This window comes from Castor canadensis, chromosome 1 (genome assembly GCF_047511655.1).
Source record: "Castor canadensis chromosome 1, mCasCan1.hap1v2, whole genome shotgun sequence".
Taxonomy (NCBI): Eukaryota; Metazoa; Chordata; class Mammalia; order Rodentia; family Castoridae; genus Castor; species Castor canadensis.
The window spans coordinates 95,140,664-95,166,169 of NC_133386.1; the positions used below are offsets into that span (position 1 = coordinate 95,140,664).

General features: G+C 35.2%; 1 protein-coding gene and 1 pseudogene across 4 annotated transcripts in view; one reads left to right on the plus strand and one right to left on the minus strand.

Moving 5' to 3' along the window:
- Col19a1 (collagen type XIX alpha 1 chain) overlaps positions 1 to 25,506 on the minus strand; it is a 336,038-nt gene that overhangs the window by 187,588 nt on the left and 122,944 nt on the right. For all 4 annotated transcript variants that reach the window (XR_012449953.1, XM_074080460.1, XM_074080453.1 and 1 more), the window contains exons 12-14: positions 15,665 to 15,718; positions 4,687 to 4,740; positions 3,042 to 3,077 (exon numbers count right to left, since the gene is read on the minus strand). Coding sequence is in view for 3 of the 4 variants with exons in the window: in XM_074080460.1 (XP_073936561.1) it covers positions 3,042 to 3,077; positions 4,687 to 4,740; positions 15,665 to 15,718 (144 nt within the window). In the remaining variant the exon portion in view is untranslated. The remainder of the gene's footprint in view (positions 1 to 3,041; positions 3,078 to 4,686; positions 4,741 to 15,664; positions 15,719 to 25,506) is intronic.
- LOC141416422 (small nucleolar RNA SNORA73 family) lies at positions 14,829 to 14,949 on the plus strand (annotated as a pseudogene).

Consider the following 25,506-nt stretch of genomic DNA (forward strand, 5'->3'; position numbering starts at 1 on the left):
GTAATATTTAATGAAAAGACATGGACAGTTTTTTGTATTGGATTATATTTTTTATGACCTCATTCCATTTGACTTTTTCACATAAAATCAATAGCCAAAGCATAATAATTCATAGGGATACTGAAATAAAAACAATCTTCCACAAAAATTCTGCATCAAACCTGGCATTAGTAACCCAGTGTTACACTGTACTCAGTTATTATTTCTCTTCATTTCTTATTAAACAAAATGTTATATTAAATAAATGTAAAGTAAATAAGAACATATGGCTTAGAAAAGACAGTGTTCAGCTTTTTTACCTTCTTTATTCAGGGTGGTTCGGCTATGTATACTTGGATAGTCTCTGGTATTCTTGGATAGTCTCTGTACCGGAATTGCCAATGCTTGTGGTCTTAAGGAAAAAAAGTCATTGTTGGACTTGCTAATGGTTGTAAATGTGGAAGTGGAAGTTCATCTTCTACAATGAAGTCACCAGGAACCAAACATTAGATGTCACTAATGAATCTGGCCCCTCCCAGAAGCTCCTGAAAGTAATCAGGTTGGGTCTTTTTGATACAAATACTGGATAATAAGTAATTTTTAAATGTTTGCTCAAGAGGTGAAAGACGAAGTCACAGAGAAAACTATTAAAACATGATTTCAGAGCATTAGTTCTCAAACTTGAATTTAAATCAATGAACCTGGACCCTTTTCTAGGGGTTTTGGTCTTAGTAGTATAGACTAAGGCCTGGAAATTGGACTTTTAAGGCCCCTGAACTATTTTCCATGTGCAGTCAAGACAGACAATCACCGATCTATGGGACAAGGCAGTGATTTGGGGACAGAGTGCTAAGTCCTTGTAACTCAAAGTTTGATCCAAGTTACCAATAGCATCTGCATCCCCTAAAAATGTAGAATTTCAGGAGTCACAGAATAAAAACATGCATTTGAACAAGACCACTAAATGGCTCTATGCATATTAAATTCTGAGAAGCTTTAAGGCACCTGGGCCTGCAGGAGTATTTGGATGGCTGGGTTAAGGTTGTAATTAAAGGTACATTCCTAGCCCTAATCCTCTCCACTTACCAAGCAGGCTTCAGTCTTAATTGAGTTCTATTCTGTATCTCCCTAATGAAAAGAGATATTTACTACTATGCATTAAGTGGAGTTCAAATGAAAGCCATGCTTCTCTAGCATTCTAAAAGAATTTCGGAGTAGCAGGGGAGCCCCAACACTACTACTTTCTAAAGCTCTCCAGTGGATTTTAGTGTCTCATTTAATCCAAATACAATGCAGTGAGTCATTTTGACTTCCTTGAATACTATTAGCAATTACTTCAACTAATAGCATATTAACCTACACTTTAAGATCAGTTAAATATTTAGTTTGTAGCAGATCAGTATTCATTTCAATTCATCCCTATTTTATAGGTAACAGTTGATTGTCTGCATTAGTAAAGGAAATAATGGCAAGCACATAAAACAATAATACACAAGTGATACTAACATTTTACTTTATGAAACAGAACATTTAATAGTGTTTTCACCTTGGCATATCTTTAGTACAAAAATTAGCTCATACTCCTTAAGCTCATCCCAGTTGAATGGTACAGAGACATCTACAAAATCAGCAGAAAGAAATCAGCTTTTATGAAAGACCCACAAAACAGATATAAATCCAATAAAATTTTCTACCCAAAATTGTATTTCAGGTGAAGTGATACACATAAGTTGCATATTGATCTTCAAAATGAGTTGAAAATGACAAGGATACCAAATAACTAAAAGTGAAGTAGATGAGCTTATAACTTAGCTGAATAAAAACAGACCACATGCTTTGCATAAAATTGGCAGACTTAACTGCAAATCACTGCCAAATAACTTTTAAATTCCACAAAGCATAAAAAATGAAATATTCAGGTAAAACTCTGTCTACAATATTTTTTATTCCATCTTGAATATAAAAACTTGAAGCACAGAAAGAATTCCATTGTAAATTGAATTTGGTTATTCCCAAGTAAATCAGCTATTTGGTTCCTTAGGTTTCTTACCTATCAAGAGATATTTTTCCTTTATATGACAGTTGTAAAGTTTATTTTTGAGTAAGACATTATTATTATATTGTTCATAATGAGATTTCCAAGTACCCAGATAAATACAAATGTTATAAAAAAATCACACAGCCTTTGAGATTCCTGTGCTTTGCTAACAGGAAGCACTCCATCCAGATCACTGGAAGACAACTTTAAGCTTGACCTTCTGTGATCAGGATAAGCTTTTGAATACTGATGATTTAATGTTTCATTTATGTCTTTAGGTAATATCAATGTAAAATCTGAGAGACTGCAGGCTATAAATGATGTTTAAAAAAAACTTTCCTATTTTCCACTAAAATTAGAATCTTTCTTAGACCAAATTTTTAAGTTAAATGAGAATCTTTAATGATCTATGAAGAATATCTGTAATTGTAAATTATATCTAAATATAAAAGCATTATATCTTTATGATTAAATGCTTAATAAGTGATGAACCAATTGAGTGCCATTCCATTTTATGCACATTACAAACTTCTCTCTTAAATCTATTATTGAAATATTGCCATTCTATGATTTGCAAATCTTAGAAACAAATCACATAGGAAAATAACAATGGTCTTGGACAGGTTTGGGGAAATGTAACAATCAGCTGAAGCAGATATCTGTTTTACCTATTGGATGATTATAGTTTTTTAAAACAGTTTTTACACTAAATAGAGCTGTCTGCTTCCATTTATTCTTAGTGCATTTTGTATTAAAAAAAGAATATGAAATCAAACATCTCAGGGTTACAATTATGAGCCATATGAAGGAAAAGAAAATCACTCAGGCTAGATATTTTGTATGGTCTTTTGTAGTAAGTACCTATATGACCTTGGGTCATATATGCTTGGTTGTATATACTCTGAGGTCATTTTGAATTCGTGAAATACTTTATGATTTAGATTCTAGTTTAGTCATGATGCAGTATGAATAATCAGTAAGGTAACCTATTTCAATTTTGAATTTTCATTTCAAGAATACTCACAGGTAAGGCCAGTGGTCCTGGCGGTCCCATTTCACCCTAAAATAAAATAAAAGTTGCAATTACCCATAGCCCCTTTTCATGCATTATTTGTGAATTTCTGAGTATCAAAGCAATGTACATAGGTAAATTTTGAAGGGGACAAAAATAGAATTTGTTTTGTGCACTGACTCTGCACAATGAAAAATTTATTGTGTTCCCTTTAGCATTCATGATATAAAATGCCTCATTCATCCTCATGTTTTTGCAGAACTTGTTTTGAAAAACTAAAATAATCTAATTTCCTATTCTTTTGATTACTAATCCAAAATTAGAAAAAGTATTTTTTCAAATATGGTTACTTGCCAATGAAGCAGCTGGGAAGTGTCACAGTGATAGATAATTTTTCTGACAAAGTTAGTAGGAGGATCAGCAGAAATAATAAGTGGATCTCCCCAATTCATGCCTCCCAGCTGCGATCAACGGTTCCCACGGCCTCGTCTAAGCCCTGCTGAATCGGCATCACACTTGCCATCAACTGTAAGAGGCTTTTCCTGTATTTGTGTATTTTCAAATGTTAAAATTGCTTTGCTGACCTATGTTAATACAAATTTCCAGGTGTGTATGTTGACTATTCAAAACCTTTAAAAAGTGGTTAATCTAAAAGTTCAATACATGTTATTGCCCTGCTTTACTGTCTCAGAAATTTTATATACTTCATAAGAACTCTCAGTTATTAAGACAAGAATCATTGGTGTGACTCTTCAGCTGGACATTAGGGAATCCACATGCCCATGATGTGTGCCACAGGGCATGAGGATGTTACATTCTCATGTTGAGAGTGTCTTTAGAATTTTCTCTTTTCTCATCAAATTTAGCTATCTCAAAAGTTAAGGCTTAGCATTATATCTATTATTTTTTAGAATAAAATAACCAGTAATTGTTAAGGAACTTTGGTGTAGATTAGACCAGTCATTAAGAACCAATTTGCTGTTGAGGGGTTTGGGGGGAGAGGGAGGGGGCGGAGTGGGTGGTAAGGGAGGGGGTGGGGGCAGGGGGTAGAAATGACCCAAGCCTTGTATGCACATACGAATAATAAAACAATAATAAAAAATAAAAAAAAACAAAAACAATAATAACAATAACAATAATAAAAAAGAACCAATTTGCAAGATCATCATTAATGTTGAGATAAATGTTGAAAACACACAAGGATTTCTAAATGTGCTGAGAATGGAGAACAAAATGTAGTATAAAACACACACATAAACAATTCTTATCAAATTGGGATCACCTAATGGCTTTCTTCAACACTACTCTTGCTTTCAATATTCCTTAATTAAGGTGGTGGCTGGTGTTACTGGCTGAGTTCCCTGACACAGAACACCTTTGCTAGTTTAGTGATTGAATTGCTCATGCTGTTAAGCAAGGGTAAGAAAAGGGAAATCTTATAAACATGCATTAATGTTGACTCATAACTGTACATTTAGTCTTTCCAAACTAATTAAATAAACCAAAAAGCTTTTCTTGTTCAGATGTTTCTAATGTAATAGGCTTTGGCTAATTTTTAAATGTTTTTGTCAATTACAAGTATCAATAAGAAGTTATTACATAAGTTTCCAGAGTTTTCTTAAAATAAAGTTGGCACATTTTTGGGTAGATACAATACCTTTTCTCCTTTTGGGCCAGGTGGACCATGAGGACCCAAGTCACCTTTCAGGCCCTGTATAGAGAATATAACCAATATAATTTCCATATACAGTTCACAGAAAGCTTCAGTTTCTAACAAGTCATTAGAAACAAAATAAATCACAATTTATGAACTCCCAAATCTCATTCTTCCTTTTGTAGCATAGAGAGAAATAAAGACAACTGGCACTAAAATGGTAAGCAACATCTGTGCTGTGGTGGGTACAGATACATTAAACCAGCACGAGTCCTCAATACTGCATATTTGTGCAACTTTGCTTCCTGCTAAAATTACATTAATTCACCATCTGGGAGAACATCATTTGGATCTATATGAGCTTTTAAGTATCCACTTTGGATTAAATTTGTGGATGTTGTAAATACCTCTGATTTAGCATTGATTTGGCCTTTATAGAGCTTGCCAAAAATTTCAAGAGTTAAATCAAAAACATTTTTATGTCTCTGTCAAGAAATCTAATTGTAGGGGGAAAAGAAATGAAAGATATATTCTTTTTCTGCCACTCACAATGCTGGAACTAAAATACAATATCGTCCCTGTTTCAAAGTATGTTTTAGTTTTCTAATTCCTTTCCTTTTTAAAACCTGGACTTAGAAAGATATCAAATGGAACTACATAAGACATAGACAGAATATCAGATAAATATTTTTACAAATCCTCTGGACTGTTGTGTGTTTTAATGTGTATTTAGTAGATCTGACTCAGAAATGACAGCTTTCATGAATACCACAATAGATTTCACTGGAGGGATCAGCTGGATGTGTTCACAGTGCAAACATGTCTGCGTGGTAAACAGGAAAAAAATACCTTCCTTCATCTCTAGTTTAATACATGGGATAAAGGAGGAACACAAATGAAAGAAAGAAATATTCTAAAGCCACATAATGAACAGGAAGTCTAGGCATTGTATTGCTTCTAGCTGAGGGATCCAGCTATTATTATGCCCTAACGTTTTACAGTGAATAAATAATGCCTAATGACATCACATGTAGCTACTCAATATATAAACCAATGAGGGATTGAAAGAAACAAAGGAAAATTGGATACTTAAAATAATCTTGTTGCAGAGAATGTGAAAAACCTGTAGTTTCATACATTAAGAAGAAAATTTAATGGATGAAAACAACATCTAATTAGCCAAAAAACTTTACAGTTGCATAAATGCCTTTGTAGATATAACTCACATTTTTCTATCACTACTTCAGAATATTTATAGAAAAGGGAGGAGTGAAAAATTAAATGGTATTTATCATATGGCATTCTCTTGAGATATCCATTCCTTCCCGAATCAACAATCACACTTATTTCTAGAGTAAAACTTGGCATCAGAATATCCTTTGGGGGTAGTACCACATGGGATGGGCAACTGCTATATCTGTGGATGAATTTTTATCAGTCATAGTACCACATGGGAGGGACAATTACTATATCTGTGGATGAATTTTTTCAGTCATTCTTTCATTCATCCATTTATCGAATAAATATTTATTATATATATTATGTGCAGTCACTCTTCTAGCCTTTAGACCTGTACTTTCCAATATAGTAGACAAAAGTACATTTAGCATTTGGACCCTTAAAATATGACTCATCTGATTGAGACGCACTTTTAAGAAATTAAAACATGATTAGGTTTATGATATCTGGTGGTTCTATTTATTGTTTTTTGCATTTCTGGGGGTTGAAACCAGGGCCTTACACATGCTAGCTACATTCCCAGCATCGGTTCTGATATCTAGTATTTGAAAATTATATGAAGTATTTCATTAATAATTTTTATATTCATTATATGTTGAAATAACATTTGGATGTGATGGAAAAGTGAAATTATTATTTAAAGTATGTACACCTGTTTCTTTCTACTTTTCCTAATGGGGCTACTAGAAAATGTAACATATTTATATTTGTCTTGAATTTGAGAGTTTTGTTATATTTCTATTGGATAATACTGCTTTAGAGATGCAGAAGAACAAGAAACTGATGATGAATATTCTTTTCATGACCAAACTTCAATCATGCTCCTTTGAGCCCCATTTGCAACTAAGTCTAGATCTGGACCACCTTCCTGATCTTAGTCTGCACAGCCTGATTAGAGCAAAAATCTTGCAAAGTCAGTTTAGAAAACATCCCCCACCCTTGATACCCGCTCTTCAACTTTGACCTTCGATATCTAAGTTGTTTACTTGTATTAGCAAGAATTCTTTTAGAAAAGTTTAGCAAGTCTTATCCCACCCTTGATGTCTTCTCTTTGTAATTTCATATTCACTGATCCCTCTTTATTTTACCCTTTTCCTTTACCCCATTTTCCTTATTGGATTTGGAGTTGAGCCTGGTTTTTCTCCCTTATTGGACCCTCTCCCCCATGGCAATGCTCTTGAATAAAAAAAAAATCTTCCTTGCCATTAAAAAAAGTGCATATGTACCACATTTTCTTTATCCATTCATTATTTGTTGGGCAAAGAATGAAATTATGTTGTTTGCAGGAAAATGGATAGAACTGGATATCGTCATGTTGAGGGAGAGAAATCCAGCTCAAGAGCCTAATAGCCCATATTTTTGCTTATCTGTGGAATCTAGACCTAAAATAATGATGGTGATGACAATGATTATAATAATAGTGAGGAATGTTGAATGGGGATCAGTGGGAGGGAGGAGGGGGAAAGAAAAGGGCCCTGGGAGTGAAGAGTATCAAAGGATTTTTATATACATATACATATATCTATATCTATCTATATATATATAGATATATGTATCATAATGAAACCCACCAAAACTATCTGAAAAAGGGGGAGGAGTATAATCAAGGAGGTGAACTTGTTCAAAGTATATTGTCATACCTACTGAAATATTACAAGGAAACTCCCTTATACTATCAATGTATGTTAATAAAAAATCCAGAAGGAAAAAAGTAAGTATCAGAATAATATTTTTCTTTAACAAAGTCAAGGTCTCACCCTTGTGGAATGCACGTAGTAAGATGAGTGAGACTGAAATTAAGCAGGTTAAGTAGACTGAATGTGATAAGTGAAGGAGAGAATACCTGCTACTTCAGGTAGGGTGTCCAGAAATGGCCTCTGTGTGCAGGTGACGTTGTTTCAGAAGGATCCAGCCACACAATGACTGTGGGAGGTAAGTGTGAGGGAAGTGGGAAGAGTCAACACAAGTCCCCAAGGCAAAAGAAAGGTCAACAGCACACAGGTAAGGAGTGGGATATTAAATCCAGATTGGCCAGAGATCAGCAAGTAGGGAATTTCAGGCCTGGTGTGGAAGACTTAATTTTTTAAGTCACTTAGGTGTGTGTGTGTGTGTGTGTGTGTGTGTTTAAACAGGAAAACAACATGATCTCCCAGTTTAAAAGAATCACTTTTGCTATAACCTAGGACATACATATCAGGCACCAAGACTGGAAGCAGAAAATGGGTGATGACAGCTTTCTAGACAAGAGAGCAGGATGGCTGTGATCAAAGTTGGCACATACTGGGAGGCAGGACTGGCAGATGTGCTGGGAGCAGGGACCAGGAAAAGGAAGTATTGAGGCTCATTTGTACTTGGCAAATATAAATGGATAGGAGGTTGCACTGAGAAATTTATTATAAAGAGGTTTTCTCTCTTCTTGCTCATGCAAACTATAAAAAGCCAAACACGAAAAAAGAAATAGCTGATAAAGATCCTGAGATTCATTTATTAAAAAAGTTACTGAATATCCACAAACATGTATGATTAAAAATTTTACTCCTTATATAAATATGTGAATAGGAAAGGTAATTTTGAAAACAGAAGGCTAATGGTTAATTCTGGAGTGGGGGGAAGGAATAGGGAGACTCACCCAGGAAGATTCTAGTGGAAGGATGATTCTAGTTCTTACATTGAGTTCTGGATTCACTGGTGTCCCAGCTATAACTATGATTCACAACCACTTTATTTTATATATATATAAAATAATAGTCATAAACTTAAAGCTTTTTAAAGATTAAAAAAATTAAAGATTCCTACCTGATAAATTAACACCAATTTTAACTTGTAGGGAAAAGACTTATTGGTAGTTGAGTCAGGTAACTATCCTGGGTTCAATCAAAACTGTGGCCAGGAAGGGGATGAGGAGATGATGCAACCAATTACAAATCAACTGAATCACTGTGAATACTGCATCTATCATAGAAGTATATAGCTGGGGTGAAGGGAGCAGTTCCTAGGATGGCTAATTCTACTGGATGTGTTCAAGATGGAGTAAAGGATAATTGGAAGAGCAATGGCACTATATGCATAATCTTGGGTAGTTTTAAGCACCCCCATAAACTAAGTATAAGTAATAGCTAGTTTGAAGAGTTATTCTGAGAACCTCATATTATAAAAATATTTAGTACATTGCAAGCTCTAACAAATGTTGCTTTTATTTTTTAAGTACAAGTTTAAGGGATAATTAATAGTTCTTTCTGCTGTTTTATACTCAGTTTGATGGATGTGTACTTTAATTCATATAGAATAAAATGCAATTGAGAGGTACGTATTCATCAAGCTTCTACTATTATGGCCACTGCAGTGGACTCATGTAACTCATGTCCTTCTGTGACAAGGTACAATGCTGTTAAGGCCATGGCTTCCTAATAGGCTCTGAGAAGCTGATCAGTAATGCTTTTCTCAAGTGCATCTTTTTCTCCTGTCACACTGGTGCTACTCTCAACGGTTATTGAATGCTGGGGAGAAAAGACACCATGCATGTCAAAATGGAACAGACTCTGAACTGAAGACTGAATGAGATGGGTATCTATTAAGAGTTTCAATAAAATTCATGGAAAGATTCTCAAAAGCATAGCAGTTGACTCTGCATTTAATGTGGAGACAGGAATTCTTTTCTAAAGTCAAAATTGAAGCTGAAGAATACTGTTACAATGGAAATTTTAAAAAGCAAGTAGGCTATGAAATTTTTATTGGAAGACCCTCTAACTCATGGGATGTAGCATCTTTAAAAAAATCAGAAGATGTGACAGAATGCTATTTGTTAAAAAATTTTAACCCATTAACTAATTCCTTGTCCCAGTTTCCACTGACTGCATCTTACTTCCTAGCAACAGTAGCAGCTGTCACCAGCTGATATCTCTGGCTTTATAATTTCAGAATTTTTATATTTAGGAGTACAGACTGTACTGGTATAAGGAGATTAACATGATTATTCTAGAAACATCAGATGCAGTAATTTTGATAAGGGATATTTGAAAGACCACAGTAAAGATGCAGAGAAGACTAAACTCAATGACTGAAATCTACTTTTCTAAGATTATATAACCCTATGAAAACAAATAAATAAAAAGCTATCTATTAGCACTAAATTTGCTTTGTTTAACCATTTCTAATAACAGTAAATGTTTATATATTTCTTACTACATGCTAGACACTGCTCTAAATGTTTTATGTACAGGAACTTTTTGATCCTACCAAAAACCCTATAAGATAAGTACAATTAATATTAATAACATTTCATTTTCAGAGCCCAACTGTGCAAATCAAGAAACAGAGGTGCAGAGATGATAAATAAGGTTGTATTCCATCTAGTCAGCAGTAGACCTGGGATCTGAATCCAGGTAACTTGGACTCAAAGGTCACAATAATAACTTCATGATACTCCCTCTCAAGTCTGTTCTAAGATAGCATTGTTGAATGTATCTCAGGTTAGGCCACAGTCAAAATAATTTAATTATATACTAGAATATGCAAAAATGAGATTTTACATTCTGAAGGTTAAAGTCTAGCAATTAAATTTTTGACCACTGCAATACATGTTTGATATGCATTATTTAAACTAGGAGGGAAATATGTTTATTAATACCATAGAGATCAATCAAAAGTTTACACACACACACACACAGAATCAAGGAAATATATGAAATGATACCAGAGCATTTTTGTTGTCCCAATGACAACAAAATTTAATATTGGTTGGCAAGCCCCAAGAATGCTAAACATCCTGCTTCTTACAAGATAGTCCCACATAGTAAATAATTGTCTTGATCAAAATGCCAATAGTACCCTGTTGAGAAAGACTGAAGTACTGATTGTTTCCCTTTTTATTAAGGCTTACATTCTCTAAAAAGAGCTGGCCCATACTTTGGGAAAGTTGACACGGGTATGAGATACACTGACATTAAGCTAAATGTAATATGCAACCATAAAGACTCAAGAAAGAAGGCTGTTTCAATTCATTTAATATGAATATGAAATCATTCCAACTTACTGTGACTTGTAAAGTAACTTAGAAAGGAGTGCACTGGTGCACTGAGTTTGTTCACTATGGATTCCACCTGAGCATTTCTGAAGTTACAATTGCCATCGTGACTTGAATTTAATTTGGACTGAAATACCATTAGAACACTCTTCATTCCTTATGAATGTATACCTGGGCTTATTGACAGGCAGAATAAACCATCATAAACACAGAATTACTTTGGTTTGCAGAGTCAGCTTTTAGCACTGAAAAACAGGCAGTGATGTATGGCATGATTTAGTGGGAAAAAACGAGGTTTTTCAAACATTTAAGGTTAAAGGCTGATTTTACTATTTTGCAAAATAAAGTTGCTTAATTTCCCAAGCCTCTCTTTGTTGTCTCTGAAAACAGTAGTGCTACTTTCCCTACTCTAAATAGTTCAAAAGCTGAAAGAGGACAGAATCTCAAATTTCTTGTGAAAGCATTTTACAAACTATAATACAGTACTAACGCCACCACTACCAGTGGTGCAGTAACATCACTTGATTCCTCATTTCTAGTGATAGTAAAGGAGAAAAAGCAGAACTTTTATTACTTATTCTCTTTTCCTGGTCATGACTCCTGAATATCTTTGGTGAAATTAAGGAAAGGAAAACAACACCATCTACGTATTAATTAAGTAGCCAAGTGAGAAAAGTTAATGTGTTTTGTTATGCTTTATGGTGTTCTTAATGAGCTATATTAAACAATTATGATGCTAAAGAAATAGCATCTCTGTGATTGGGGCATTTGAAAGACTCCCGCAGGATCCTCCTGAGGAGAAAGGTCACAGTATTCACTAGACTGAGTGCTCAGAGCAGTTCTGCTCTTTTTTTTTTTTTATTTATTTTTTTCTTTTATTATTCATATGTGCATACAAGGCTTGGTTCATTTCTCCCCCCTGCCCCCACCCCCTCCCTTACCACCCACTCCACCCCCTCCCGCTCCCCCCCCCTCAATACCCAGCAGAAACTATTTTCCCCTTATCTCTAATTTTGTTGTAGAGACAGTATAAGCATTAATAGGAAGGAACAAGGGGTTTTGCTGGTTGAGATAAGGATAGCTATACAGGGCATTGACTCACATTGATTTCCTGTGCGTGGGTGTTACCTTCTAGGTTAATTCTTTTTGATCTAACCTTTTCTCTAGTACCTGTTCCCCTTTTCCTATTGGCCTCAGTTGCTTTTAAGGTATCTGCTTTAGTTTCTCTGCATTAAGGGCAACAAATGCTAGCTAGTTTTTTAGGTGTCTTACCTATCCTCACCCCTCCCTTGTGTGCTCTCGCGTTTATCATGTGCTCATAGTCCAATCCACTTGTTGTGTTTGCCCTTGATCTAATGTCCACATATGAGGGAGAACATACGATTTTTGGTCTTTTGGGCCAGGCTAACCTCACTCAGAATGATGTTCTCCAGTTCCATCCATTTACCAGCGAATGATAACATTTCGTTCTTCTTCATGGCTGCATAGAATTCCATTGTGTATAGATACCACATTTTCTTAATCCATTCGTCTGTGCTGGGGCATCTTGGCTGTTTCCATAACTTGGCTATTGTGAATAGTGCCGCAATAAACATGGATGTGCAGGTGCCTCTGGAGTAACAGTCTTTTGGGTATATCCCCAAGAGTGGTATTACTGGATCAAATGGTAGATCGATGTCCAGCTTTTTAAGTAGCCTCCAAATTTTTTTCCAGAGTGGTTGTACTAGTTTACATTCCCACCAACAGTGTAAGAGGGTTCCTTTTTCCCCGCATCCTCGCCAACACCTGTTGTTGGCGGTGTTGCTGATGATGGCTATTCTAACAGGGGTGAGGTGGAATCTTAGCATGTATATCACCCTATACCAAGATTAACTCAAAATGGATCAAGGATCTTAATATCAGACCCCAAACTCTTAAGTTGATACAAGAAAGAGTAGGAAATACTCTGGAGTTAGTAGGTATAGGTAAGAACTTTCTCAATGAAACCCCAGCAGCACAGCAACTAAGAGATAGCATAGATAAATGGGACCTCATAAAACTAAAAAGCTTCTGTTCATCAAAAGAAATGGTCTCTAAACTGAAGAGAACACCCACAGAGTGGGAGAAAATATTTGCCAATTATACATCAGACAAAGGACTGATAACCAGAATATACAGGGAACTTAAAAAACTAAATTCTCCCAAAACTAATGAACCAATAAAGAAATGGGCAAGTGAACTAAACAGAACTTTCTCAAAAGAAGAAATTCAAATGGCCAGAAAACACATGAAAAAATGCTCACCATCTCTAGCAGTTCTGCTCTTAGTCAGGTTTGGAACTCGTACAGTGGCTGCCAGAGCCCTTGCACATGCAGTAGGGCCTCAAGTGTATGTGTATTTCAGTTGATTAATTCTAAAAATCCAATTGCCTTACTCTTGACAACATAAGAAACATTTCGTTTTATTAAAATGCTTAAAGAAACCCTTTCTCTGGCTCCCTACTTCAGGTCCAACGTTATCTTTATGCACTTCTAAAAACTTTTGTTTTACTTTTCTATCTCAGAGAGCCTGGTTATCTTTTGTATCACTACAGTCTATTTCTTTTGAGGCTCTTACATTTCTAACAAGCTAATAATATCCTTTCCATAAATAATGGTCAAAACATTGAGGTAATTTTGAGTTTTCATTCCAGTGAAGTGCTGAGTTATATACATCCTTATCTCTGCGATACCTCTGTCACTCGCTTCTACTGTTATCCTAATTTAGGCTTTCATTACTGATATGTTAGACAATAACAATGCTCAGTTTTTTCACACTAAAATTTAGCAAATAGGTATTGAACACATCCCCAAATTAACTAGGTACTAGGGACTCTAAGACATTGTCCTTGTTCTCTTGAAGAGTACAAAAGAAAGAACAGAAAACCTGACAAAGGCTAAAACTGTGTCCATGTCAGAACACAGTGGAAAATGAATCATCATTGAAAGAGTGGGCCATTTCTCTCCTCTGTGCCCAGGAAGGACAGATGTCCTCAAATCCAGTATTTCCTATACTCTGCCTCCCACTGTTTTCAGGGTTTGCTTTCTCCACAGTGTCTTCCATGTTGCAGGAATTTAATAAACCTGAATGAATGCTTCAGATCTCATCATGGTTTTTAAGCTTAACCTCCTTGTGTAAATAGCATAGGACTCTAGTGATGGGGACTTTAGAATCTATTCTAATTCTACCATTTTGCACTTTAAGAAGTGATTTACTCAGCTAGTGACACAACTGGGGCACATGCTAGGACTTGACCTTCTACTCCAGAACTCCTACCACTGTACAGGTCCTCCAGTACAGGGATAGGAAGGTGAGTCAGGTGCTCCATTTAAATGCATGGATCAGTATCTGAACATGCAGGTGGTAAGGGAGATGTCCAGCTATATGCTACCTGTACCGTGCTAGTGCCCATTATTGGGGGGAAAGGGGCACAAACAATGTATACACATATAAGTAAATGTAAAAATGATAAAATAAAAGAAGAAAGAAAAAAAGAAGTGGACTGGAATAAAAATGATGGTCAGAGTGAAGAAGAAAGTGTTGTTTCCTGGGAACAAACCAAGAGAGCCAAGATGTGGGGCTCAGAGCCTCATGCCAGTGTTAACCTCTGTGATTATTTCTCTTTTGGAGGAACTCCCCTCAGGGATCCTCTTACTTCCTTCACAGTCCCCAAAGGTTGGTCTTCAGCCTCCCTTCCCATTGTAACAACTGAGCTATGGCATACAAGATGGGTCTCTTAACACCTCTAGGCATTAGAGACTAATTTTAACCTCATGCAGAGCTTCCATATTCTTTTACCCAAAAAGCAGATAATGTGACCTCTCAAGTCCTGTCAAAACTTATTTGTGGCTTTGCCCCATGATATGTAGTGCCTCTCCAAAACACTGCAGGAGAAGCCAGGCCTTGAGTCTGCACCTGCATGTTCCTCGAACTCCTCAGAGTCCTGTGGACAATGACTGAGGAGACAAACCATGCAGGAAACAATGTATGATAAAAAACAAAAACTCAAACTGTACTTATATAAATGAGAATAGGAAACTGAGGGCAAATAATTCTCATTTTGGATACTTCCCTCAGCAAAGTTAGCATATCATAGCAAATGGTGAGTTTGGTGACTTGAGATAAGACTACATTTCTGAGAAAAGCACAGATTTGGGCTACTGTTCAAATTTCATTCTAAGGACTGGAGTGACATTCTGGAGTGGGGGAGAAAAGATGAGTGGGACTCAAGGGTGTCACAGGTATAGTATTCCTGGGGGTGAGAAACTGTTTTTTGGGAATAGGTAATCCAGATACTATTTCCCTTCTCATCTTCTCTTTCTTTCATCCTGCAATTCTACCAACACAGACCTCTCATGAAAGGGAGATCCAGGTGGAAGGATGGGCGGGAGCACAGGTCACTGTAGAATATAGTAAGAAGAAAAAGGAGAAAAGAAACCTTAAAAAAAAAAAGTAATCTCATAACATCAAAGAAGAAGAAAGAGCCATATAAGATATATAAAGCCAAAGAAGTACCTATAATAAAACCAGAAACACACTCATTGCTGTATGATAAGCCATGTAAAAAACTGCTTTGACCCTCAATTTTGTTTGATTGTGCCTAGTTCTGCCAAGGACTGTCAAATCTTAATAGCATTGAACAGCACATTCCAGTGACAAAATGTAAACAGAATAGCAGAAAAAAAAGAATATTAGACTTACATCTTGTCCATTAAGGCCAGCCAGACCTGGGTCTCCTTTTGCTCCTTGTTCACCCTAGAAAGAAACAATTTATACAATGAGAAATGTTGTATCTGAAAACCTTTATAAGAAAAAATAAGAGAGCTACATTGTTTGGATATTTATAACCAAGTGATTACTTTGTTGATCTTTTGAAAGAAACATGTATTAAAAAAAACCAATTCTGAGTCCTAAAACCAAAGAGAAGTTTAAAGGTTCAAAGAAAAGCTGCGTAAAAATGATTAAAGGGTGGAATTAGAACAAGGATTATTTATTTTTTTTCTATAAGCATCAAAGAACTTTCTGGAGGGCAATTTGGTAATACATATCAAGGATCTTAAATCTATTCATTTCACTTGGCCCAGTGATTTCACTTGTAAGAATGTATCCTAAGGAAATGATCAGAGATGAAAAGTTTAAGACACTAGTGTGTGTAATGCGTTGGTATTTACAGTAGTTATGGGAGAGACAAACTCTAATTGCCCAGAAACAGGGAACTGATTAAATAAACTATGCTACATAGATTCAGTGGATAGATCATGATGCAGCCACTAAAATAATGTTTATTAATCTTATTTTATAGTATAGGGAAATTCTCATGATATAAAGAGTAAAATACAATTAACAAATTAACAAATTCAGTGAATAAGTGTTAACTTATAGCAATTTTTATTACCTTAAAGTTAAAAATGTTCAAAAAGGTCACTAATTATATGTGGATGACACATAACAATAATTACACATTTTTTGTTTGATTTCCATTTGAACGGTGTATACATTTACTAGTATACTCTGCACATTTATAATACAATTTTGGTTTCTTAAAAAATATATTTTGTCCATCCATCTATCAACATATCTACCTGCATACCTGTCTTCCTATGGGTCTTAGAGACAATACTGGGAGAAAACAATCCAAAACAATTAAAGTGGTGATCATAAATGATGCTTTCTTCACTTTACTTTTCAGTGTTTTTCAAATTTCTTCTACCAATAAATCACTATTATTTGTACAATCAGTACTTAAAAATAAAATATCACATATAAAAAGAATTTAACTGAGTTTATTACTGTGTATGTATATGTGCGTATTCAAAGGCATACACACAGGAGTAGGAGTAATCTAAGATTATTTTTATTTTCTTCTATATATTTCTATTCCTTGTTTTTATAATGAACTTCATTTTTACTTGCAAAAATATTAAGGAACCCAATTTTAAGAAATAGTACATTAAATACCAAAATATCAAAACAAAAATACATGTGGCTCAGTTTCAACCATCAACGAACACTGAAAAATGATAAATGAAGTAAAAATAACTTCATCACTGGAACATAATGTATATACGTACACACATACATATGACCCAAAAGTACAAAAATCACATTCAGTGAAATAGGTGAAGACAGAATGAAGTTGATGATTTGATACTGAAAATGGAGATGAAGGGTTTCTTTAGAGCTATATTGTCCACTGGCCACATGAGGCTATTTAAAATAACTGAAATTAACACACTTTAAAAATACTGTTCCTCAATTGTCCTAGCCACATTTTGTATGATCATTGGTGCCCACCTTATTGAACTGTACAACTTAGAACATTTCTGACATCACAGAAAATGTCATTGAACAGAGGTGATACAGAGATCATGTATAATGGGAAACAGGGGTTGAAGAATGATGGCCTAACATGCATGAAAACCTGGATGCAATTCCTAGAGCCTCCAAAAAAAAGAAACAAAATTACAATAAAGAGGCTCAAAAATACACACAAGAAAGTATTTATCTTGTTAGGAAGTCATATCCAATGTAATATCTTGTTAGGAGGTGTTTAATATGCATTAAAAAATGAAGTGAAATTTTTGACACAAGAAGATAAATGTAATTTCATCAAAATCATCATTGACTCTTATGATGTTTCTAAAAATGAAAGCAGTCTTTATTTTAAAATAATCCTCTGAAGTTAGGGGTAGTTCTCAATGATAGAACTACATTTTTAAAGCCCTTGGTTCAATCCCCAGCACCCCAAAAATAGGATAAAATAAAAATAATGATTCCCATAGATGGAAAAAATAAGCAGTCTGTGTTAAAGGGATATGTATCTACAAGGAAATCTGCAAGCTTGATGATGGTTAAAAAAGTGAATCCAAATTAAAAAAAATAATAAAGTAAACACATTTGATACTCTGACAGAGTTTATGCTGTGAAGCAAGAGGATGAGTGACATGGCAGAAGCTAAATAAGAAACATTCTGCTTCAAATTGATATTGAGCAAAAATATGCAATGAATTTTTAAAGTATGTATTTAATATAAAAAGTAAATAGGACTAATTTTGAGCAAATAAAGTTCATTAAAAGCATATTATTTACCTTGTCAGTATAATTTTTATCAAATACTTCTATAATATTTACTTTGTGCCATGCACTGTTAAAGCATTTTGAAATTCTATGACAACCTAGGATACAAATATGATTACTACCCTCATTTTAAGATGAGGAAAATGAGACAGAGACTGAGCAGAGCATCTAAGGCACACTCAGACAGCATGGTACAGAGCCTGTGCTCTAAACTATTAAGTTCATTTAAAGCAGACCAGAAATATCAGGAAATATAGTGTATTTGGGTTTCTTCAAAGCCAGAGGCAGTCTCTCAGTCTCCCTTCAGTGTAGGGAATAGCAATATAGGCTGAACAGTATTACTTCTGGTGAGAGTGTGACTGGAAGGAGAATGGAGCATAGTAAATATCTGTCTGTCTGTCTGTCTATCTATCATTATCTATATCTATCAAGGTCTTTTAATCTTGGAACTACTGACAATTCTTTGGTGTGGGGCTTCTTGTACATTGTGTACATCATCCCTGGCCTCTACTCACTAGAGGCCAGTAGCCAGCTTCTCCCTGGCCCCCTGTACCCAGATAAAAATGACTATGAACCTTGCCAAATACCACCTACAGGACAAGTTTACCTGAAGTTAAGAACTACTGATCATGTCATCAATGTGTATGTGACAGATTCATGATACGAATTATTAGAGCAAAGTGAAACATGCTACAATAAACAACATAAATAAAGTGTGAAATCTTGCATTTAAGTTAATTCTGGATAGATAAAAGAGTGAATGTAAAAATATTAAAGGACTAGAAGAAAATGTAGCTGAACACATCTCAGAGCATGGTAGATAATGAATTTCTAAGCATGAAACAAACAAGTTCATAAGAGAAACCAATAATTTGCTTGACAAAACATTAACATAAATCCATAAGGCAAATATATTATAAACTAAACTAAGGCAGATGGCAAATTGGGAAAAATTTCATTTGGTGTCCTAATTGCTAACAATATTCAAAGAGTTTTGTCATTTATAAGAAAAATAATAATATTCCAACTGGTAGTTGAGCAAGAAATATGTCAGGCAATATACCACAGATGCATGCTTGATGACAATTAATACTACTTTTACTAGCATTAATTAATCAGATTATATATCAGGACCAGATGCTCTCTAAGCCTTCTCTCTATTTTAACTTCAATCATTCTTTGTAGAAAAGAAGAGGCGGGTTCTACATCCAGACAAGAAAAAACATATTCATGTGTTGCATATTTAATAAATCCCAAACAAAAGAAACTTGACAACAGTAACCAGCTGCTCCTTTCTTTTCACTGAAAAGAAAGTAAGTAAAAACAAAATTGCAGCATGAAAGATTTACACTGGAATTAAAGAATCTTGACATCAGAGGATATTATAAAGTAAGGCACATTTAGATCACTTCTTGGTGTTTGGATAAATTCAGAAGGAGTAAGATTAAAAAACAAAACTAACAGAACATTTCTGGAGATTTCTTTGAAACTATAATAAAATATTCTGACCTGATGGAAACCTGAATGCAATCCTAACCAAAGGATAGAGAAAATATGGAAACCAAATTACATTTCTCAACAAGTGGATTGGACTATGAGCACATGATAAACGCGAGAGCACACAAGGGAGGGGTGAGGATAGGTAAGACACCTAAAAAACTAGCTAGCATTTGTTGCCCTTAATGCAGAGAAACTAAAGCAGATACCTTAAAGCAACTGAGGCCAATAGGAAAAGGGGACCAGGAACTAGAGAAAAGGTTAGATTACAAAGAATTAACCTAGAAGGTAACACCCACGCACAGGAAATCAATGTGAGTCAATGCCCTGTATAGCTATCCTTATCTCAACCAGCAAAACCCCTTGTTCCTTCCTATTACTGCTTATACTCTCTCTACAACAAAATTAGAGATAAGGGCAAAATAGTTTCTGCTGGGTATTGAGGGGGGGAGCGGGAGGGGGTGGAGTGGGTGGTAAGGGAGGGGATGGGGGCAGGGGGGAGAAATAAACCAAGCCTTGTACGCACATATGAATAATAAAAGAAAAATGAAAAAATAAATAAATAAAATAAAATAAAATTTTCTCATTTCCTATTTTTCATGAAACTAATTTTAAAACCATGGGAAAAGTTAATGACCTTCCAAATAAAACTGCAGCATCTTGGCATACAAAATATTATTTTCAGGTAAGTAGTGAAACCACTTACAGAATTTGAACAAATACCCCAACACAGATAGTTTATAACAATAGTAATGAGTCTTTCAATATATATTAGCAATAATATAAAAGCATTTGATCTAAATGTCTCACTCTACATCCCAGGCTCTGTGTTAAGTACTTTGTATAGTAAAGGCTCCTTTTAATTCTAGAAGGAACCATACAAAGCGAACATTGTCATCCCAATTTACTGATGAATCTTAGATTATGTCAGTAACTTTTGTGGTAAAACAATTCCTCCTACTATAACAAGTTATTTGTTCAAGTAAGGTAAGAACTCATTGGTTTATTTCACCTTATACCACATGCCCTGGGTCTAATTTGGTTCTCAGTTTAAATGGTGGTAGACATTTCTCACAGAGTCTTGGATACTGTCAAATCTTTGTCTCTAACAAGGGTGCCCACTATCCCCAGTCTTATTCAACATAGTACTGGAATTCCTAGCCAGAGCAATTAGGCAAGAAGAAGAAATAAAAGGAATACAAATAGGTAAAGAAACGGTCAAAATATCCCTATTTGCAGATGACATGATCTTATACTTCAAAGACCCAAAAAACTACCCAAAAACTCCTAGACACCATAAACAGCTTCAGCAAGGTGGTAGGATACAAAATCAACTTATAAAAATCATTAGTTTTTCTATACACCAACAATGAACAAATTGAGAAAGAATATAAGAAAACAATTTCATTTACAATAACCTCAAAAAAAAATCTAACAACTAGGAGTAAACTTAATAAAGGAGGTGAATGACCTCTACAAGGAGGACTACAAACCTCTGAAGAAAGAGATTGAGGAAGACTATAGAAAGTGGAGAGATCTCCCATGCTCATGGATTGGTAGAATCAACATAGTAAAAATGGCTATACTACCAAAAGCAATCTACATGTTTAATGCAATTCCCACCAAAATCCCAATGTCATTCATCACAGAAATTGAAAAATCTACACTAAAGTTCATTTGGAAACACAGAGACCATGAATAGCCAAGGCAATACTCAGCAAAAAGAGCAACACTGGAGGTATCACAATACCCGACTTCAAACTATATTACAAAGCAATAGCAATAAAAACAGCATGGTACTGGCACAAAAACAGATATGAAGACCAGTGGAACAGAATAAAGGACCCGGATATGAATCCTACCTTATTTTTGACAAAGGTGCCAAAAACATATGATGGGAAATAGACAGCCTCTTCAACAAATATTGCTGGGAAAGGTGGTTATCTGTCTGCAGAAAACTGAAACTAGATCCATGTTCATCACCCTGTACTAGTATCAACTCAAAATGGATCAAGGACCTTAATATCAAACCCAAAACGCTGACGCTAGAAAAGAGCAGAGAATACTCTGGAAGCAATAGGTATAGGCAAGGGGTTCAATAGAACCCCAGCAGCTCAGCAACTAAGAGAAAGGATGGATAAATGGGACTACACGAAATTAAAAAGCTTCTGCACAACAAAAGAAATGGTCTCCAAACTGAAGAAACTACCCACAGAGTAGGAGAAAATATTTGCTAGCTATACATGCAAAGGACTGATAACCAGAATATACAGGGAGCTCAAAAAACTAAACTCCCCCCAAAGCAGTGAGCCAATAAAGAAGTAGCCAACTGAACTAAACAGAACTTTTTCAAAGGAAAAAATCCAAATGGCCAAAAAACACATGAAAAAATGCTCACCATCCCTGGCCATAAAGGAAATGCAAATCAAAACCTCACTAAGATTCCACCTCACCCCTGTTAGAATAGCTATCATCAAGAACACCACCACCAACAGGTGTTGGCAAGGATGTGGGGAAAAAGGAACCCTCATACACTGCTGGTGGGAATGCAAGCTAGTTCAACCACTCTGGAAAACAATATGGAGGTTTCTTAAAAAACTAAACATAAATCTGCCAAATGATCCAGCAATCCTACTCTTATGGATATACCCAAAGTAATGTGAGTCAGGTTACTCCAAAGGCACTTGCACACCTATGTTTATTGCAGCGCTATTCACAATAGCCAAGTTATGGAAACAGCCAAGGTTGCCCCACTACTGACGAATGGATTAAGAAAATGTGGTATTTATACACAATGGAATTTTACTCAGCCATGAAGAAGAATGAAATGTTATCATTCTCAAGTAAATGGATGGAAGTGGAGAACATCATCTTAAGTGAAGTTAGCCAGGCTCAGAAGGCCAAAAATTGTATGTTCTCCCTCATATGCAGACTTTAAATCTAAAACAAATACAGTAATATTATTAGACTTGGTCACATGCTAAGGGGAGAACACATACAGGAGGAATAGGGAAAGGTAGGAAACACAAAATTAGAAAGTGTTTGATGTGCCCACTGTAGAGGAGCTAATATAGTAACCTTAAAATGACAGAGGTCAATATGGGAAGGTGACCGGGAAGTAGTGAAGAGGTCTGATTGGATGAATTAATTTGGGTTGCAATACACTTGTGCATGGAAGCAACGCTAGGAATCTCTGCATAGCTATCCTTATCTTAACTAGCAAAAATGCTATGTCTTTCTTATTACTGCTTATGTCTTCTCTTCAACGAAGCTGGAGAAGAGGGGGAAGTGAGGGGGGTGGGGGAGAGAGGAGGGGGCAGGGGGCACTGGGGAGAAATGGGCCAAACAATGTATGCACATACGAATAAGTGAATAAAAAAATTTCTGTCTCTAGTACTTTCCTGAATCCCAGAATTTGTTTAACCTTTGCAAGGCAGCATAGAAGAGTGCAAGGAGTTAGTGCTCCTGGAAATAATTCTTCACCAAAGAGTGACAGGAGTTAGTGGTTGAACGTGTCAGTTTCAATGTTCCTAAGAGGATCTCCAGCAGGACTTGGTCTCAGTTGCCCACAATGATAAATAGCTCAAAAATTGCAAACTTCAGTTCGTTTTCCCTTGTTTCTTACCTTATTCTCTCTATTCTGTCACTGTTGCATGTTGAGATTCTTTTCAAAAAACTACCTGAGCTCAAGACACTGTCACAGCCTTTGTTTCAAGGGAATCATGGTGAATATAACATATGTCAGTGCCCAATATAATTTTTGTCCAGGTCCATCGTCTGTCTGTTCAGTAGCTCTTTTATCGTTACTTAAAACAGTCTTGTTCTACTGTCTTTCCAATGGAACCGATCCTATGATGCAAATAGTGTGTATACAACATGTATGTAAATGGAAAAATGAGACTTGTTGAAACTACTTCAGGAATGAGGGGAGGGAGGGTAAAAGGAGAACAATGGAGGGGTTAATTCAAGCATGATATATTTGGTGTACTGTAACAAATTTTATAAAAGTCACAATGTACCCTCCAGTATAATGATAATAATAATAATATCCTAGTGAATTCATATGTCCATCTCTTCTCTTATGCCTAGATTACTAAATACTCCTAGAGAAAATTACATTGGTATTATTGTAAATTCATGATCAGTAGCTTTATTGAGGTCCTTAATCTATGCAATTCCCCTCAAATCTTTGGTATTATAACTTCTCTTACTCTCAGAGAAAATACAAGCTATTAACCTCTTGTTAATGCCATGAAATCTACAAATTCACCTACATCAATATCATTCTTTATTCTATACATTTGAGAGTTGTCTCATAGTGTTTAATTCTAATTCCTCTGCTTATGCTTTCAATCCCGACCTTCTCTAACTTCTCCTGAAATTGATGTGTAGAAACATGCTCCCTCCTCTGATTCTTCAACTTCCTTTCTCTTACAAACTCACACATAAGGTTGATTCTTCTGTTAAAACAATTTCATGCTTCCAGTAGCATTTGATATCCTTTTGACCATCCTCCTCCCAGAAATACTTGCTGAGACACTATATTCCTTTGGGTTTTATTCCCCTTCTATAGCAAGAGTTTTTCATTTTCACTTTTGCTGGATTCTCAAAACACAGCTGTTGGAAATTGTTTTTTTTAAATGCCTAGTGTACCACTAATCCACATATATTGATCAGTTAAGAAAATGTAGTTATAAAACTGTTTTCCTTTCCAGACAAGAAATTATTTTCTATCTTAAGAATATCTGTAGTTTATCCTTTAACATAGCTTATAATGCACATGAATTTAGTGTTTTGCTGTTGATGATGTGAGAGAAGTGAAAAAGCTGACAAGTCAAAGCCTAAGCTCTAATTGTGCTCTAGAGAACTGAGTTCCAGGGCTTGGAAGTAGAAGGCCTGATTCTAATCACAGGTCAGCTCCTAGCAGTCTGAATCCACATGTGTCTTTCCATCACTGGTCTTGTGATTTTTAACTGACAGAGCAAGTAACTCCTGAATGTACCTAAAGAATATGGCAACAATGCTGAGATAAAAAAGAATTTACATATAAAGAGATATACTATGAATTATATTCACCCATACTCTTATAAAATGATGACATTTCAAGGATGAGTGCAGATAAAGTTTCAGAGACCAGTGTTCAGAGAACAGTGCCTCTGCCTTTTGAATAACTTACCTAGAGAGACTTTGTCTTCATGAAAACTTGTTATATCACACACTATTTGTAATTCTTTTAACTAAGTGAATTTCAGCCAAGATTACTCACCTAATTGCATTTGTCACATAAACCTAATTAAGTCCTTGCTCTAAGGGGAGAAAACTTAATTTAGCAAAATAACTTCTACAAAGCTTGTAACTATGAATACAATTATTGTGATAATTATAGATTATATTGTAAATTTAACTTATTCATATTTTGTATATAAACAAACCTTCCCTCAAGAGACATTTACTGATGCACCACAGAATATTTCTAACATTTAATTCTAATAGTCCATTATCTCAAATAATTTTAAATATAAAAAGGCCAATGTAATTTTTAAAATTAGATGGTCCTTAGCATTCAAAATAGAAAATCTTTGATTTGTTAATTTTTCTACAGTATAGTTCTGGTTAAATAAATAATTGTATTTGAAAAGGAGTCCTCTATTATTGTTTCCCTAGTCTTGGCTACCCAGTTAACTTGGCTAATTGCCACACTGACTGACATTGATGTGAGCAGTCTAGAATTTAAAACTCTTAGAAAGTAAGACTTTTGGGGGAAAGCTACTGTTAGGCAATGGTCATTCACAGGTATTAATGTAGTCTTGGAGTTTTTAGGCTTCTTAAAAAATGACTTTGTGGTATAGGCATGAAAGAGATATTCACAGAAGCAATTCCATGACTTCTTCAGAGACTAAGATATGACAGTAAGTGTATGCATCCATAGAAATGGCTCTCGTGTAACATGTTAGCTAAACGCTATGCCA